Source organism: Haliaeetus albicilla, chromosome 28 (assembly GCF_947461875.1).
Source record: "Haliaeetus albicilla chromosome 28, bHalAlb1.1, whole genome shotgun sequence".
NCBI lineage: Eukaryota > Metazoa > Chordata > Aves > Accipitriformes > Accipitridae > Haliaeetus > Haliaeetus albicilla.
The window spans coordinates 3732651-3750288 of NC_091510.1; the positions used below are offsets into that span (position 1 = coordinate 3732651).

At 43.6% G+C, this 17638-nt stretch overlaps 1 protein-coding gene across 1 annotated transcript; it reads left to right on the plus strand.

The window, feature by feature from the left end:
* Nucleotides 1-2011: 2011 nt before the first annotated feature.
* On the plus strand, nucleotides 2012-16424 carry HAL (histidine ammonia-lyase). The gene is made up of 20 exons (XM_009913140.2): nucleotides 2012-2380; nucleotides 2830-2890; nucleotides 3066-3093; nucleotides 3386-3460; nucleotides 3559-3631; nucleotides 3716-3782; nucleotides 3971-4008; nucleotides 4090-4215; nucleotides 5317-5456; nucleotides 6921-6968; nucleotides 8009-8156; nucleotides 8241-8336; nucleotides 8455-8513; nucleotides 9322-9402; nucleotides 10276-10341; nucleotides 10432-10597; nucleotides 13039-13173; nucleotides 14264-14372; nucleotides 14470-14539; nucleotides 15602-16424. Exons 1-20 carry the CDS (start codon nucleotides 2134-2136, stop codon nucleotides 15749-15751), a joined length of 1983 nt encoding a protein of 660 aa, XP_009911442.1. The 5' UTR covers nucleotides 2012-2133; the 3' UTR covers nucleotides 15752-16424.
* Nucleotides 16425-17638: the final 1214 nt, after the last annotated feature.

The window sequence follows — 17638 nt, forward strand, 5'->3', positions numbered from 1 at the left end:
GGAGGGCTGGTTTTCGTATAATTGTTACAGCACTTCAAGTCGCTGGTTTAGGTGACACTGTTGTGAATACTGCCATCTATAGTTTGTTTTTTGAAGTGAATTTGGGAAGAACTGCTTTTCCTGGAGATGATTGGTTAGCATAAATTAAATCTGTTGACATAGAGGCAGCCCCGTATCAAGGAGTAACAAAAAAAAAAAGTGCTGTTTTAGAGGAGGAAATACCAAATTATAGGTCGTGGCAAAAGGCTTGGGTTTAATAATGGCACTTAGGATGGGAGTGGCGAGCCTATCAGTCGATTTATTTCTGTTCTAAGTTTTGATCGGTATAAGCTTTCAAGCACATGAAGTTACATACTTTACCAGGAGATTCATCTTTTCATGCTGGCAGCTCTAATATAAATTAAGGCTGAGCATACCTTGTTAGGTTTTCTTGGTTCAAGGCATCCTGAGTTCTTCCATTCAACTTCAACCTGTGTATGTCTAAGCAGTTTAAATAAAAGTGATATAAAAATTTACTTCTAGATGACCGAGGCTCAAAAATCAGTTTAAATTTTCTATGAACGTTGTGCCACTCAGCTTTTAATAAACACAATAACATACTGGCATTTTTGCAACCAAAGTAGTGTTAACTTCCTTGTGTGTGAAGAACTTACAGGCTTTCTTGTGGTAAGGACCTAATGAGCCATTCGTTCTCTTCTTGCTACTCCTCTGAACAAGTGAGAACTTCTGCTAGAGAACTCACTGAAAAGAATTTTTCTAGATTTCAGATTAGAAATTTACCCAGTTCCTTTCATTCACTCCCAGAATCTAATTAGGCTTCTGCTACAGCATTACCCGAATGAACGGGGATTCTCTCGGGCAAGGCTCTGGTAGGGGGTATCTGGTGTTCACAGGCTCTGGGTCAAGCTGTCGGATCACAATGCAAACTCCCGTTCTTTGTGTTAGAAATGTTTTATGCTACTAGTTTTGGGGTAACATTTGTCATAAAAGCCAACATATCATATATAGTGATTCAGCAGCTGGAATTCATGCTGCCAGCTAATCCTGGTTTCTTGCTGTCAGAGCTAGGAAGAAAAAATACTGGCTGGTGTGGCTTTTGCTAGCGTTGTCCTGCTCTGCTGGGGCAATGTCTCCCACATAGAGACTCCTGCCAATGGGTCTCAGGTTAAAATTCCCTACAATAATTCACCCTAGGTAAGTGCACTTTATAGTAGTCCCTTTGTTGGAGAACACTATTGTGGGTAGCATGGGCTATGAGTGTTGTTTTGTCTCTAAAAACAAAGGTATTTTCAGTTTCTGTGTGGACATGGTAATTGCTAAATGCTATTTTGGCCGTCTTAAGAGGTATTTCTCCACATCTATTCTGCCATGCATCTGCCTGCAAAAGAGGCGTGGTATAGCAGCACCAGTCCTGGTAGCGGCAGGTATGGCCCAATATTTGTGCTACGTGTTCTAGCAACATCTTCCAGAGCATAAATGAGCGGGTAACAGAGGGAAACTCATTAATCTTCTCCTCCCCTGGGATACGAAACTACATTTGCTAACTTCAGCTTGGACGGAGCAAAGCAGGCTTGCTTCCTACACCGTCTGCTCTCATCCTGCTCTAGATGGAGATGTATGGGTATAATCCAGTCTCCCTGCAATCCTAGCAGCCGTGACCCACCCGTACTGGGGTGACTGTCTTCCAGCCCTCTCCCTCACGGAGGTTTTCATTAGTGTCATCTACTGCCAGGTGACAACTCCGTTAACTTTTGTTAAAACCTGAAGTTTTTAGAACAGTTGCATTCCAGCTTATTCTGATTGATTTATCTATTCTTGCTACATAATCTAGCTCCTAGATTTTAATTTCTATATTCCTGACGTGATCTTCAGAAAAAAATTTCTGTGGTAATGGGGGGGGTGGTTTGCCTTTCCATAAAAAGGGTGTGCTCCCTCGGTTTGGTTTGATTGGCTGAGGGCAGCTGGATATATTGATCTCGCTTATTTACAAAGATGGGGATTTTGGGGGTGGCTTTTTGCCTCTATCTGATTGCAACACTGGACTCCACTGCTTTACAGGCTGTTGTGCGGTAAATGTAAGGCTGCTGCACGCTGCAGCCCTTCTCGGTCAAAGGACAACTTTGGAGAGAAAGCATGCCGAGATACACGGTGCATGTCCGAGGAGAATGGCTGGCAGTGCCGTGCCTAAACTCCACAAACACAATTGGGTGGCTAGGAAAGGAAGCTGTGAGACGGTACATGAAGAACAAACCTGACAACGGGGGATTTGCCTCAGTGGAAGAAGTAAAATTTTACATTCGAAGGTGCAAGGGACTTGGCTTGCTGGATCTTGATGATACAGTGGAGGATGCTCTAGAGGACAATGAATTCGTTGAAGTTGGTAAGCAAAACCTTAAGCAACGCATCACAGAGTGACCACGTTGGCATCTGAGTCAGCAAACTGTCCTTTAGTTTATCTAAAATTGCGCCTGAGAGAGCCTCTACAATTTTTATGGAAAAATATCAAAATGTACCATGTTTTTAAGTATAGAACTATAGGTATAGAAGCTACAGGATTCTATATACATCATTTGTATATGATATCTTATATGCTATATGATTGTATGGGATATGGAGCATATGTCCGAAGGTTGGGCAGCTCTTTTGCCTTTAGAGTACCTTAAATAAACTACATAGTCCCTTGTTATTTTCCTAGAAGCATACAAATATATTTGGGCTGATAACTGCAAATTGGAATTCTTACTGGTGTGTATTGCAATGAATAACAAGTTCATTTACAAGAAGAATACCATTTAATCCTGTTCATGTTTATTTGCATGTTTCTTCTAGTTATAGAAGGAGATATAATGTCTCCAGATTTCATACCATCTCAGCCAGAAGGAGTTCATTTGTATCCTTTTTTGAGCATTATGTGAACTTTTTTTATAATTCTAGATTTATAATTCCCTAGACTTCCCTGGATTTTTAGTGTTCCTTCATTCTTAAAACACATTGCCAGCTGTAATCGAGTGGTCACTGCCTGTGAAATCCTGTCTGCCCTTCATTTTCCTTTACAGAACTTTCAGATACAGCAAATACCGAGAACCAGAACAGGTATGAATCGCCAATGATTTTGCAACTTGGTAACAAATCCTGCTATTCCCCAGCGGGTGCTGAGAGTTCAGCCACTGCAGCATTCACGAGAGCAAGAGCTGTTAGATTGGCTGGGTCTAGGAATCTAAATTATAATGCGTTTATTATGTTTTTGTTAATGAGTTCCTATCTTGCAAATGAGTGTGAGTGAGCTTCCTGTCATTGCTGAGTTTGAACTCTATTTTTTTCTTTTATTCTGATTATTAAGCAACTTTATATGTATCCGAAACTAAAAGGTGCTTCTTTGGTGTAGTATATTTCTTTAGATGGCAACAGCTTAACAACAGAGGACTTGGTCAATTTAGGAAAGGGGCTCTACAAGATAAAGGTAAAGATCCTGAACAAATGCAGCTAAAAATTACTTGTTTATCTTTCTACAATTAAACTTAAATAACGATAGATAAACTTATATTTAAACTGTTTTAGCTCACACCTGAAGCTGAAGCTAGAGTCAAACAATCACGAGAAGTGATTGAAAGGATTGTAAAGGAACAGACAGGTAAATATTTTTGCCTCTAATTATTAAGTGTTTAGAAAACTTCATCAGGTTCCCTCCTTAACCAGCAGTGTACGTTTCTTGCAGTTGTTTATGGAATCACCACGGGGTTTGGGAAGTTTGCGAGGACTGTCATCCCAAACAATAAGCTGAGGTAAGTGGTGTGTGCAGCTTTCTCCGTCCTTTCTTTTCAGGAAAGGGAGATGAGGGAGCAGTTTCACCCTGTACGTGTATACTCTGTGGTTAGGTGAGAGGGCTGCTTCAGTATTTCCCTTTGCTTTGTGCAAAATAAAACCTGACAAGACTTTACTTGGGTTTTTACATATTTTTTTTTTTCCACAGGGAGCTTCAAGTGAACTTGGTTCGTTCGCATTCTGCAGGTAATAAGAAATTGCTTGGTGCTTTTCCCTTTTCTGCCGCTGTTAGTAGTGGGTTAGTAACCAAGAGAGTTACTGTTTCAGGTGTGGGGAAACCTTTGAGCCCAGAGAGATCTCGCATGCTGTTGGCACTGAGGATCAATGTCCTAGCAAAAGGATACAGTGGAATATCCCTAGAAACGCTCCAGCAAGTTATTGAAGCATTTAATGGTAAAAAGATATTTCAAGAAAATCCCCCTTTCCCCCTTTTTTTTTTTCTTCTTTTAACTCTTTCATTAAAGGGTGTAGCTCAATGGATCAAGCTATGGATGTTGGTCTTTTGACTTGGTAGTTGTTAGAGACCAGAACCAAAGCTTGGCTGTGACCAGTCCTGTAGAAGGTCACGGCTAGAGACCGTTCCTCTGTTGAAGAACATGGGATGTGAGCCGAAGTGACACAAAAGGCTGAGAGAAAGGGATGCAACAGGCAGAAGTTTGGGAAATGAACCTCTAAGAGGTCAAGTAATTCAAGACTAAGCTTGACTGAGAGCATGACTCTGACTCTGGGCGAGCTCTGCTACAAAGGCTCAAGTCTCTAACTTTTGTCCTGTCGCATGTGCCACCATTTTTTGGAACGCCAGGATTTTTGGGTGGGGCTGTTACCACGTAGAAAACTGTACGTGTTGGTGTTTGTCAAACAGACCCCTTTGAGCAGCACCTAGTTTTGTGTTTGTTTTTTTCTCTGTGCAGTGTTGCTCTCTGTTGCTCCCTCCTCCTCCTCCTCCCACAGTGGTTGAAGGAGCTGCAATTCAGTGTTTAACTCTGCAAAAGAAAAGAAACAGACTGTTCCCTTCCCTGCTTTTTCCACATTTCCGTGGGCTCCGTTTCTTCATTTCTACATGTTCAGTGTTCGGAGGGCTGGGGTAGGGGGAAGAGGGCTCAAAGATGGCTTGTAGGAGTTACCCGATGTTTAGTGGAGTGAGGAATGAAGAGGTGGCTTTGTCCGCACCAGGTGGTCACCCTGTGATGAAGAATTGAGAAATGATGTTTTACCTGCCTGGCTGCAGATGCAATCACTCTGGGCTGTGGTCTCCCCACTCCAAAACCAAATGCAGAACCAAATGCAGAAGAGAGTTGATTTCTTTACAAACTGCAGTTAGCCTTCGAGCAGGGGCAAATCCCAGTCTGCGATGAGAGTAGTCCTGTTGGTGCCATTGACCATGATTGCAAGATGTTACCACACCGTGACCACACTGATGTGCTGGCTTCTCTGTTTTCCAAGGAGTGTATCGAGGGGAAGCTCTAACAGGAGTTGTTTTTGTTTTCTTTCTAGCATCTTGCCTTCCTTATATCCCTGAGAAAGGGACAGTTGGAGCCAGTGGAGACTTGGCCCCCCTCTCTCATCTTGCTCTGGGATTAATTGGAGAGGGAAAGATGTGGTCCCCAAAGAGTGGCTGGGCCGATGCTAAATATGTAAGACTCGTGCAGCTGATTGCTTTTTTCCTGCTTGCTGGCTCATTTGCCAAATTGCTTGTTACTTTGAGAGAGAGAGAGCTTTTGCTCAGATTAGGAACAGGTAAAAACCTTTGGATTTTTTGTACCAGTTTGAACTGGGACTAGGTTGCCTCTACCTTGAGGAAGGTGGGTCCATGAGAATGGAATAGCTGACTCACCTGTCACTGGAGCAGATAGAATATATAGCATGTTATTAAGTCCTTAAAGAAATACCATGCCATAGTATAGCAATACAAGACACTGCAGTGACATCAGTTAGGACCTGGAGAGAGGGACAGGATGTGATATCAGCTTTGAAAGAACTGTTTCTACATCTTCAGCTCCATAAACATCAACACTGTTCCAACAAACCCAAGATTACCTCTCAAATTCAAAACTTCAGACGCTGAGAGTGACTGGAGATTTACTGGAGGCAGAAACTTATCAGTAAAATTTCTACTGATTTTATAATGGCTTTAAGTGAATACACAGGTTTAGACATTTCATTTTTGATAGATTAACTAGGGTTACCGGGAACCTTTATAGCATCTTCCTTTACAAGATGGAAGCTTTACAATGGAATTAATTTTTAATTAACACATCAGCAGATTGATCTAGTGTTGAATATCTCCAAGTCTGGCGCCTCTGGAGTCTTTCATGCTAGTTTGTTCTGCTACACCTATCACTTCTGTCCATGAATATTTGAACACCAAATTTATTCATGGATTGATAGCTGTGCCATCACTGTAGGCTGGAGAAATACTGAGAACTACACAGGGAGAGGAGTAGGGAAGAAGCAGGCCAGGGTTTGGTGGACCTTCGGGACCAGAAGTTACCGTTGTACACTCTGAGATGTGTTACCTCTTCAGTTGGAAAGGTTGAGAGGACTCTAATCAGAATCAAAGTTACACCTTTCCCCCATTTCCCACCAGAGCGATTGCCCTGTGGAATAGATGTGTATAGAATAAACTGATTAGGACTCTTCCTGTCATTGGAGATTTTCTGTAGAAAGGGTTAGGGAATCATTTTATGAAGAAGGAATAGTTTATGCAAGCCAAACCTGCTATGAGGCAGAGCATAGGCCGAACTACATTCCCAAGATGTTTCCAGCCTTCTCTCCTATTACTCTCTCCCATCAGCTAATATATGGTAGATGTTAATGGGCTGTGAGAGTATGTCACTTCAGCGTTCCTGTTACCTTCTTTTACTGGCACTGGGAAATGAGGTGCTAGCTTGGAAGCCCCAAAATGCTGTCTTTTATTTAGCCCAGCAGAAAAAAATATTTTAAATGTTTGTGATATAAAGCTTTTTTTTTTTCTCCCTTCACTTAAGGAATTTGTTAATATTTTTATTTATGGAAACATTCATTATTTAAAAGTTTTGGTGGCTGAATTACTAAAAAACTTTTTTCATTAATTACCTTGTCATTAAACTCCTTCACAGGTCCTGGAAGCCCATGGTCTGAGACCAATTACCTTGAAACCAAAAGAGGTAATAAAGTATAATGATGCCAGCTGATGAAAAACAATCATAGTCAATCACTAGTTGCTTTATACTTAATAATTTCAGCCTGAAATGAATTAACAGTCATTTTAAACCAAGCTTCAGAATGATATTAATGAAGTATTATCAGGAGTGGGATCCACCTCTCCTAGTGTCACCCTGCTTGACTTGAGATGTCAGACCCAAGCTTGATGTGTAGATTGGCCCTGTGGTCGGTGGAAAGAGATGGGCATCTTCAGAAAACACACTACATCATCCTGAAGCAGCTGTCTAAGAAGCCCTCTCAAGGTACCTATCTGCCCTTTGACCATAACAGGAGCTCAGATGACTGACTTGAGCCAGCTATCCGACTCCGAGATCATTAAAACTAGGTGAGATGAATCTCACTCCAAGTATTAAATTTTATGTGGGAACACAAGAGATTGGAGGGCTGTGGAGCTCTCTGGTAAGGGGCCTCAGTAGCTGCAAAACAGCACCAGGAGCAAGAAGCCAAATCCAGTGTCTCCTAAAGGCAAATGGAAGGCTCCCATGGGTCTCATGTTTATTTAGAACAAACTTGAAGCTAGTTCTAACTGAACTCAACAAATCTTTTAAAGCAGTTATAACTTCTAATGCTGTTTTAATTCTCCACTTCTTTATTATGATTGGTTTTCACACCCCCTCATGCTCATAACTTCTTTGGTTAACTAATAACTTAATAAATGAATAAAAATAGCATTCCATTTCCCAAGAACTGGAAAAGAATACAGATTTCCTGTACTTTTCTTGCTTAAGCTTGAAATAACATGAAATAAACCTCTTGCTTGGAACTACTGGAGCTGACTTAGTAGGGTCATGACCATTGACAATTTATGTAGCAAAGATGCCCAGTCCAGCTGTGCATTTTGTGATTTCAAGATGATCCAGGAAGCTGAGCAAAGGTCTTTTAACTCACTCATATGAGAAGGAGAATTATCACAGAGATGGGGAATTACCACAGTCTGTGGAATAGCTGCAATGAATTTGCTTAACATCTGCTCTCTTTGAAGGGTCTGGCTCTCATCAATGGGACACAAATGATCACCTCGCTGGGATGCGAAGCAGTTGAAAGAGCTGGTGCTATTGCTAGACAAGCTGACATAATAGCTGCCCTTACACTTGAAGTCTTGAAGGGTACAACAAGGGCCTTTGACACTGGTGGGTACTGGGCCTTTCCTGTCTGTTTGCTTAACAGCCGTTGACAAGAGAAACAAAACCTAACAGTCTAACTTGTTTTACTAGATATCCACGCAGTTCGCCCACATCGAGGGCAGGCTGAAGTAGCATTTCGATTCAGGTCCCTTCTAGATTCTGACCATCATCCATCAGAAATAGCAGGTGAACAATCTTAACCTTCACCCTTTCAGGTTACACAGGTCTAGCTGGATCTTTCAGCAGTAGCCCATATGCTTTTGTGTGATGAATATTTGGGTTTTTCCTCCCTTCTCCCTTGTAGAGAGCCATAGATTCTGTGACCGAGTTCAGGACGCATACACGATGCGCTGTTGCCCTCAGGTAAAAACTGACTTTTATTTCCTTTCATAGCACTGGATAAATGATGGTGAAGTTCCCCCACCAGAAATATTGTCAACTGTGAATTGTCTGACTCCATTAGAGGAAGTGGTTTTATTTTGCTTCTCCCTCACTTCAAAGTTAGTATGAATTAATCCTATGCACGCACCCATCAGGCAGCGTCTAGCAAAGCTGTGTTTAGATCTGAAAGCGGCCGAGTGTCAGAAGCAGGGGAAGGTGCTGGTTTCTACTCTTGCAGGCTTTTTAGGGCATTTATTCTGCATTGATGCTAAGACCATGAACTGGGGAAAGGTGTTTCGGGAAGCAGCCAGAGTGATAGGTTGTTCCTCAACCTATAGTATCTCTAACATACTGGAAGAACTCAACCCTGTCAGTTTTAACATGAGCAAAGCTATTAAATCAGTGGAATTAATGAAAGTTAATTAATGAGAGTTTTTGTTTTCTATAGGGGCTTTGTAAGGTTACGTCTTTCCTCATAACACTTTCGCCTCTGAAAAAGTATCTTATCTTCCATTTAGGGTAAACCAATCCAAACAAGTAAAGAATAACGTATTTGGATTACCCTTTTAGCAATACTGTCAAAATAATAGTAAATAGAGTCTTTCAGGGGTCTAGGATGGGTAGTGTCCCATAGTGATGCTCCTGATTTTAAGAGCAAATACAAGACCATCTTCATGTGTGGATGTAGAGACTGGGATGATGGGAAAGAGGGTGCCTGCAGCTTGGTTAGCAACCTGAAGATGAACTAAGTGTAGATACTAAGCTCAGGTGCTAATGTCTTTTGTTCTAGGTCCACGGAGTTGTAAATGATACAATTGCTTTTGTGAAGGACATCATGACAACTGAAATCAATAGTGCCACGGACAACCCTGTATCTTTTTGATGACTTTATTTCTATGTAAAATGTTGCTTGGCCTTTTTTATCCTTTTCTTCTATACAGTTATTTGCGTAGGAGGCAAAAAAGTCATAACTGGCTTCAGTCAATAGCTACCATTGGTTGCAACAGCAACCTCTCTTCCTTTCTCCGTGTCGGCGCTGGTGCATGCAAGTGTGTGTTGGGGCAAGGAAACCACGTGTGTATGCAGTTTAGTGCATGTTAAATGTTTCCTAGATGAGAATCTCTATACTTATATTGAATATGTGGATAGATGGGACCTGGCAACCAAATGGACATAGGCGGATGGTGACTTGTATGACACATCTGTTGGTGCAGCATGAGTGAAACCTGCACTATAGAGCAAGATTTGCACTCAGTCAGGGAAGGCAGCCAAAATACGTGTGGCCGGTAAACCTCCTCATGGCTCAGCCTGGTAAACTCTGGGCACAGTTCCTGCACTGGTGCTGAGCAAGCCTGGATTCCCCTCAGCAGTGTAATGATGCTATACATGACATCGCATCCATAGCTGATAAAGAGTTACAGCTTGTAACCTGTCTAAAATTGTTTCTGCCGTGGAGAGAATCTACCAAGGAACCGAGAAACTATGCTAGGATCCGAACACATGTGTTTCTTTGCACCCCTCCCTGCCCCTGATCAAAGACCTCATTTTATATAGCCTATTTGAAAAAATGAGAGAACTGAGATTGGGTCTTCATTTTCTGAAAAGTGAACATGCGGATGTAATATAATGTGCTTCCAAATAAAAGCCTATTAGCGCAAACATTCCTTCAGTTAAGATATTCTGATTACTAACAGATATCTGACACGTATTTCACTCATGTTTGCTCCCTAACTTCTCCTTAAAGATGGTGTTTGCTGAAAGAGCAGAGACCATTTCTGGAGGAAATTTTCATGGTGAATATCCTGCAAAGGTAATTAAGCATTTGGAGAAAGAAAAAAACCCTTGTAGTTTCTGTTTTGTTTCTTTCTGTCATCTGGTTTAATGAGATCTTCTTTTTTAGGCTCTAGACTATTTGGCAATTGGGGTGCACGAACTCGCTGCAATAAGTGAAAGAAGAATTGAGAGGCTCTGCAACCCCTCGCTCAGCGAACTGCCTGCATTTTTAGTCACGGAAGGAGGTCTGAACTCTGGCTTCATGATTGCACACTGTACAGCAGCTGCCCTGGGTGAGTGCTTGAGCAATATCATCAAAAGAGCAAGCTAGAAAGACCAATTTATATCAAGGCAGTTGTAATTTGGTAGTAGATACAAAGGGATCTCACTCTTGTTTTCCATCTCTTCTCCATGTGCTTTGTGCTGTCTGGGTGCAAAGTTTGAGTGTTGAGCACAGCTGCAGTTATTTCAGCTTGGCATTCTTTATTCTGCACTGATCCATGGGCATGTTTAGCATTCTGAGCATGCAAACCCTCAGGTGGACTTTGGTGGGAATGCTTGCCTGTTTGCATCTTTATGGGATTGGCAGGGAGCGCTCTGATTTAGAGTCACCAACACAAGAGCTCTGGTTGAAATCAGTGACAGCTCTGTACCTGGGAGCCTGTAAATCAGCTCAGACAGGGCTGTAATTAACAGCAAACACTGCAGGCAACAAACATACATCTGTCTGAGCCACTCTGCTGAACCTAGAACCTCTGCTTGAATAGTTATGATCTGTAAGCAAGGGATACCTCTATTCCTTACTTCTCACTAGCACAGGGACACCACTTGTCTCAAAGCTGAGCCTGATACCCTTAGTACTCGGTGTCTCCATTTGATGGCTAGGTCTGTACATCAATATCAGACTCCACAGTCCTCAGGAAACTGGTGTTCCTGGGGCTGGTTATTGGAGGAGCACACTGAAAATAAGCATTATACATTTTTCCTCTAGTACTCATGACTAAGGCAACAAGAAGCCTGCTGGCCCCTGGGATATTACAGTTCATAGGTTCAGGAAAGCATGAGCCAATATAAAGATAAACATGCTATGAGCAGACAGTAAATTACAAGAGATGCAAACAGACACAGGAACAGAAGATGTCGGGTAAATGCGTAGATAAACATCCTGCAGAAAAAAAAAGTCAATGAACTAAATTATTGTAATAAAGGAACCTTGCCTAGAGGCCATTTTGGAAATTGGGGCTGGAAAAGGAGCTGAAGTGTTTGTCCTCATGTTCGAAGGCTGGAAACTTTTCATTTTGGCTGGGCAGAGTTTAGGATGCCTCCAGGCCTTAGCTGTTGCTTGGCTTCAGGTTTCGCAGCTCAGTTCCGCAATCTGGAGCGAGAGATTCTGGGGTGTTCATGGTCTCTGCTGCAGGGAATGAAAATGACAGCCCTGCCTCCTAACTCACTGCTGCACTGACAGCAGGAATCCATGGGTTAAAACCATCTTCCCCTGGTCACAGTAGCCAGGAATTTATCTAAAAGAGAAGTTTGAGCTCTCTTTTTTGTTGTTGTTTTTAAACAAGATATTACTAATGTTTTTAAAGTTGCTCTGCCAGTTTTGAAGGTGTTTGTGTACCAGCTAATGTTGTTCACTCCTAGGGTTAATAGATAAAGCTGCAAAAAATTTGCAGATGTTTTGCAATGCCCCTGGATGTGTCTCTGCCTTCCTCTCTGGTAGCACTGTGCCTGCCAGACCCAACTGTTTGCAGTAGCCACACGCAGCCTCTCTGGGACCTGCTGTTGCCTGCCTGAATGTGCCAGCTGGGCTCTGGCCCTGGACTGTGTCACTCCAGCCTATTTGCAATTGGTGTCACCACCTCTCTGTTGCTCTTGTTGCTTTTCTGAAGCCCCTAATTTGGTGAGGACGTTATGCAGCGTCCTGCGGGGCTTTAGAAAGAGAAGGTCTGTGTGCAGCCAGAGCACTGTGAATGCAGGCTTGGTTTCTTCTCTTCTAAAGAGCAATTCGCAACCTCAAATTGTCATCAGATGGTGCCTACAACCCTTCTGGCAGCCAAATTCCCCTCGCTTTTGGGTGCAGCTTGAGAGACTTACTCCAGGCCTCGCACCCAGCTTTCAAAGCCAGAGTGCTCCCACCTTCAGGGGTGTGTGTGCCCAGAGCAGGGACATGGGCAGCCTTGTAGCGAGGCAAGGAGGGTGGGAGAGGGATTGTGCCATGCTCCCGCAGCATCATGGAGCAAGTTCTGCAAGTGCCTCAGCTCCAATGAGAAGAAACAAGATGCTGATCTCTAGCTCTCTTCTTGAAACCAGGGTAGGGGCGGTATCTGTGACTGAAAACAGAGAGAACCAATGCTTTTTACAAAGAGTTGTCTTGAAGTAACAGGCAAGATCAGGCTTGTATTTCAGTTATGTTCTCTTTTTCTTCAGTTTCCATTGGGCCTTTGAGCCAGAGCAATTCAACCCCAGAGACGAGGGAGGAGTGAGCAGTCTTTCTATATTTGGTTAATATTTGCATCTAAAGACTGATATTTGTTACTGTTTTCAGAGGCAATGGTAGTTTTCAAGGTGTTTATTACAAATTCCTCAGTCCAGGTAAAACATTGAAGCGTTCTCAAAAGAGGAGCAATAGTTGGACCTGAGGTGGTGGACGGGCTCTTTGCTCCAGGTTAGCCATTACTTCTGCTGTCTCGTGCCCATTCTGTCCTATATTCATTGCGCTGGATTTTTGCAGTTTCTGAGAACAAAGCCTTGTGCCACCCCTCTTCTGTGGATTCTCTCTCAACCAGTGCTGCTACAGAGGATCACGTGTCCATGGGAGGATGGGCTGCAAGAAAAGCTTTGAGAGTTATTGAACATGTGGAACAAGGTAAAATTAAAATGCTGATTTCCAGCAGACCTTATGTATGCAACTAGGTGAAGACATTAGTGCCATTCTTTTTAGATCTATTTTAAGAAAAAAGGAGCTAATGCATCTGAAAGAACTATCTAAAAAATAATATATTAAATGCATACTTTTACAAGCATTTGGATCTTTCTAACAGAAATGAGGTAAATCTAGCACTAAGTGTTTCTTGTGAAAAGCTACTCAGGACAGTCAGCAAAACTTTCCTCTCTTGCTTACGAGGACAGATTGCTCTCTTGCTTTTTATTTATTTATTTATTTGGCAGATGGTGTGCTTAGATACAGATGTCAGCTGTTAGCGGGAGAGCAGAGCAATACACAGCACACAAATACTGAACTCCCTTGCCCACTTAAGTCTATACATATGAGTGCTCTGAAGACTTATTTCTCTGCACATAAAAAAATGTATTTCTATAGAACTAAGTTTGAGAAACCATGTGTTTCAACAGCGTGCTGAGAAACAGCGTGTCCTAGACCCAGTTGTTTCACTCAGTTCCTTGGGTGAATTGGCTCGTGAAAATGAGGAACTAATGCCAATAATGATCAGGTGTGAGGTGGGCAGATACAGTGCAGACTTCCCCAGACAGAATATTCTCCTCCAGAGCTCTCTAATTTTACTGGTGCTTTCACATGGGCTCTTGCATCCTTCATAGGCAGAACTGTCTTTTATAGTTCAGGCCCCTTTCTTCTCAGTCCTAAAGAGGTTTTCTGATTTATGAGGGCCATTAATTTGAGTATTCCAGATACCCTGGAAGGGATTCCTATGGATTTAAGACTGTGGTGACCAGGAGTTCCTGGCACACTGGAAGGCCTGTATGGCAGAGCACCCAAAATCTGCTTGCTAAAATGCTGGATACTAGCCCCAGTACCATCCATAAAACGATCAACCCTGCTGCTGGGCTGCCTCTCTGGGGTGTGCGAATCCACTGGTCTTTTCACATTGCCTGAAACAATATCGTATAAGCCAGAACAAAGGCCGGGTATGGCTTTATATGGGAAACCTCGCCTGGAGCTGTACCTGCTGAAAATCCCTTTTGCTGTTCTGATTTCCTAGTTCTGGCTATTGAGCTGCTTGCAGCCTGCCAAGGCATTGAATTCCTACGCCCTCTGAGAACGACAACGCCATTGGAGAAGGTCTACGACCTTGTGCGCTCCGTTGTGAGGTAACATCAGATAAATGCCTCCCCCAGAGGTTACCCGTCTGGAGGCTGGTGGTGGTGGTTAATGTTTGGCCAATGTTCGCAACGTGTTTCACTACAGGCCTTGGATGAAGGATCGCTTCATGGCCCCAGACATTGAAGCAGCTCACAGGCTGCTCGTGGAGCAGAAGGTGAGCGTTGACTTTTCGGCACGGGCAGTAGGACTGTCCTGAGGAGCACGCTGCAGCTCTGCTTTGGAAATAGCCCTCCACGCATTCACCGGATGGCCTCGCTGAAAGCACTCCTCTGCCTGGGGCGAACTCACCAGATTTTCTGAGATTTGGTTTTCCTTAGTTTTAGCGGGATGGATTTAGAAATCAGTTCTTAAACTTGCCCTGTGCACTAAGTAGCTTACGTTATTAAATCTGGCAGGGTCCAGACACAGGTCCAGCTTTGAATCATTTGAGGGCAGGGTCCTATAACCCCATAGATGTCCAGAGAAATCGGCAGCCTCTCCAGATGGTGATCCTCATTCCTGGGTTGGTGAGCGTTCCCCGGCCTTGAGGCCCTTGGGCATGGTCTGGAAGCAATAAGGGGATGTGGATGAGGGAATAGCAGTGGTGAAATGTGCTAACCTGGGCCAAGCGTTTGTACAGCTATGAGATCTATCTATTTTATTTGTTTGTAAAACGTAAGTAACAGAAGAACTGAGAAGAGTGAGCAAATGGGAGAAGAAAAAATCCCCCCCCTCCTTTTTTTTTTTGCCTTGCAGCTCTGACAGGAGGAAAGACAAAGGAGACTGTAGAACATTTTCCTTTTCTGCCTTAAACCCCAACCACCATCCCTTCCCTTCTTCTTTGACCATGCCAGAAGCCGTTTTGCTTCCCCCTCCCCTTCATGACCAAGTGGTTTTGTAGCAAGTGGCAGTGATCCTCTCCCAACTATTGCACACAGAGTATTAACCTGGTAACAAGACAAGATGCAATGTTTTCTCCTTGAATCCTTTCACCTTGTCCCCCTGGAGCTGTATCTTTTCCCGTCCCCTGTCAACTCCATCCACATGCTCTTCCCTAAACCTTACTCTGGCTGCCTCTCTGGCTCCGCTGATTGCATACAGCATATCTACGTAGGTCTGTGATTCTCACCTCCATCCCAGTAACTCTTCTACAGGGTTTCCTGAACTGCTGCATTGGTGCCTTAACTGACCTTTTGTTTTGCCTCTGACCCTGCTGTTTCACTTTCTTGTTTCACAGGTGTGGGAAGTTGCTAAACCTTACATTGAAAAGTACAGGAGGGAACACATCCCTGAATCGAGACCCATTTCACCAACAGCTTTCTCCCTGGGATCGCTGGAAATGAATACGGGTGTTAGTCATGACCACAGGCATCAGGATGAACTTTAAGAGTTGCAGTCCTCTGGCAGAGAGCAGATCCTTTCCAGGACCTTGCCTGGGGGTGGCCGTTCTACTTGAACTCAATGTGCTTTCTCCAGGTGACCCAAAGGACCTGACTGTCTAGCTCAGGAGCACATACAGATAGTAGAGAAATATTTCCTCATGTGTGAAAGACAGCTATGTCATGATGGTGTGGTTTTGACTCAATTACCTGAGCTTCTGAATGCAAAACATTCAGACTCCTGCTGAAACCACTGGATGTTTTATACAGGGCCTCCTGGATTTGTTTTGTCAGCTCTTCACTTGTTTCCTCTTCATCTGTGCCAATGATACCAAACAGCCTAGGTTTGACAGTCTCACTTTTTTTTTTTTTTTTTTCCTTTGGGTAACTGCTGTGGTCCCCTTCGTTCTGCCACAAGCAAAATTATCTTTACACTTAATTCTCCTCTCTTTTGCAGATCATATGTGAGGTACAGGTTCTTTTAGAACAAAAGCATCTTTGGAGCAGGTGCTTCACAAATCAGAAAAGCTGTGTGCATAAAAATGTGCTATGGAGATCATTGCTCCAGAACAAATATATTGTATTCTGGTGATGGACTACACTTAATGCAGCTTTCCAAGAGCTATGGGCTCACACCTGCAATAAATAAACTGAGGCTTCACGTATGGCTATAGCAATCTATTTTCCTGTCATGTGTGATGATGAAAATGTAAAGCAAAAGCTTTATTTCCAAATTAGGAGGACAGGTGGAACAGGGGCCAGGAAAGGGGGAGAAGGAGGAGGAACCAGTGCTGAAGCAGTAACACCAAGATCTACACTTCCATGGCTCATCGGGTATCTGCCTGTCCCCGCAGAGGGGCTTGTGTTGCAGCCTGCTCGGTGTTACAACACTGACCTCTGGCACAGGCTTTGTTTTGCAAAGGAAGAGTCAGGACTTGTCACTGCACCATGATGTGAAGTCTGACATGTTAAGGCTGGTGAACAACCACCAGCCTTGGCACTACCAGCCTGACAGCCACGGCTGTGGGGTGTTCAGCGTGGGCTGGAAATCTTCCTGGGCTATTAGCTGTGCTGCAAGGGGCAAAGTGTGCTAGTGTGGGGCTACACTTGAGTGTCTGAGACCTGCCATGTCAAATGTGCCCTGAGGAGAGGACTTGTGCCTGTTCGCAAGCTAGCAGGGAGACACCCAACCTGGCCAGAAGACCTGGCAACTAGGGTACCCACCCATGGTGGATGAGCTCCTAGTTCAGCTCCTTTTTGCAGTATCTCCAGCCTCTGTCTCTCCCTACTCTTTCAGCTTGAGGCTTTCTCTAGCAGGGGTATCTTGATCTCACCTTGAAGCTGTTCCATTTTGTGTAAAATCAGGTTTTTAATTAAAATCGAGTGTGAGAATGAATAGCCAGGCTTCTATCCTGTAGGGCCAAGCATTTGCCTTCAGCCTCGTGTTATGGCTAAACAATATGGTTCCTTCAGCAGCAAAGCGGGCAGAAGTTCCTGCTGCACTGTTACCTACGTCCTGCTCTCAGCCACCGCAGGAGCCAGCACAGTGAACGTCATCCCTGAAATGAGCCATGTTAAAAACAAGCTAACAAAAAATCTTCCTGCCTTCCCTACCCGGCCGTGGCGGTAACAGCACTGCAAACTGTGCAACAGCAGGACCGTGTAGCTGGCTGTCAGGAACCACTTAAGCCAGCTGCACCACTGAAGTATAACCACATCCTCTAACTGCAAACTTGCCACTAATTATAGCCCTGGGTCATGCTCCCAAATGGCTACTGGATTTGGCTGAGCTGGTCGGGCAAGCACGTGGTTTGAGGTTCCCGTCAGAGCTTGTGTGTGACAGCAGAATCCCCTCACATCAGTAGTTTCAGGCCATGAATGCCTATTCCTGTCCA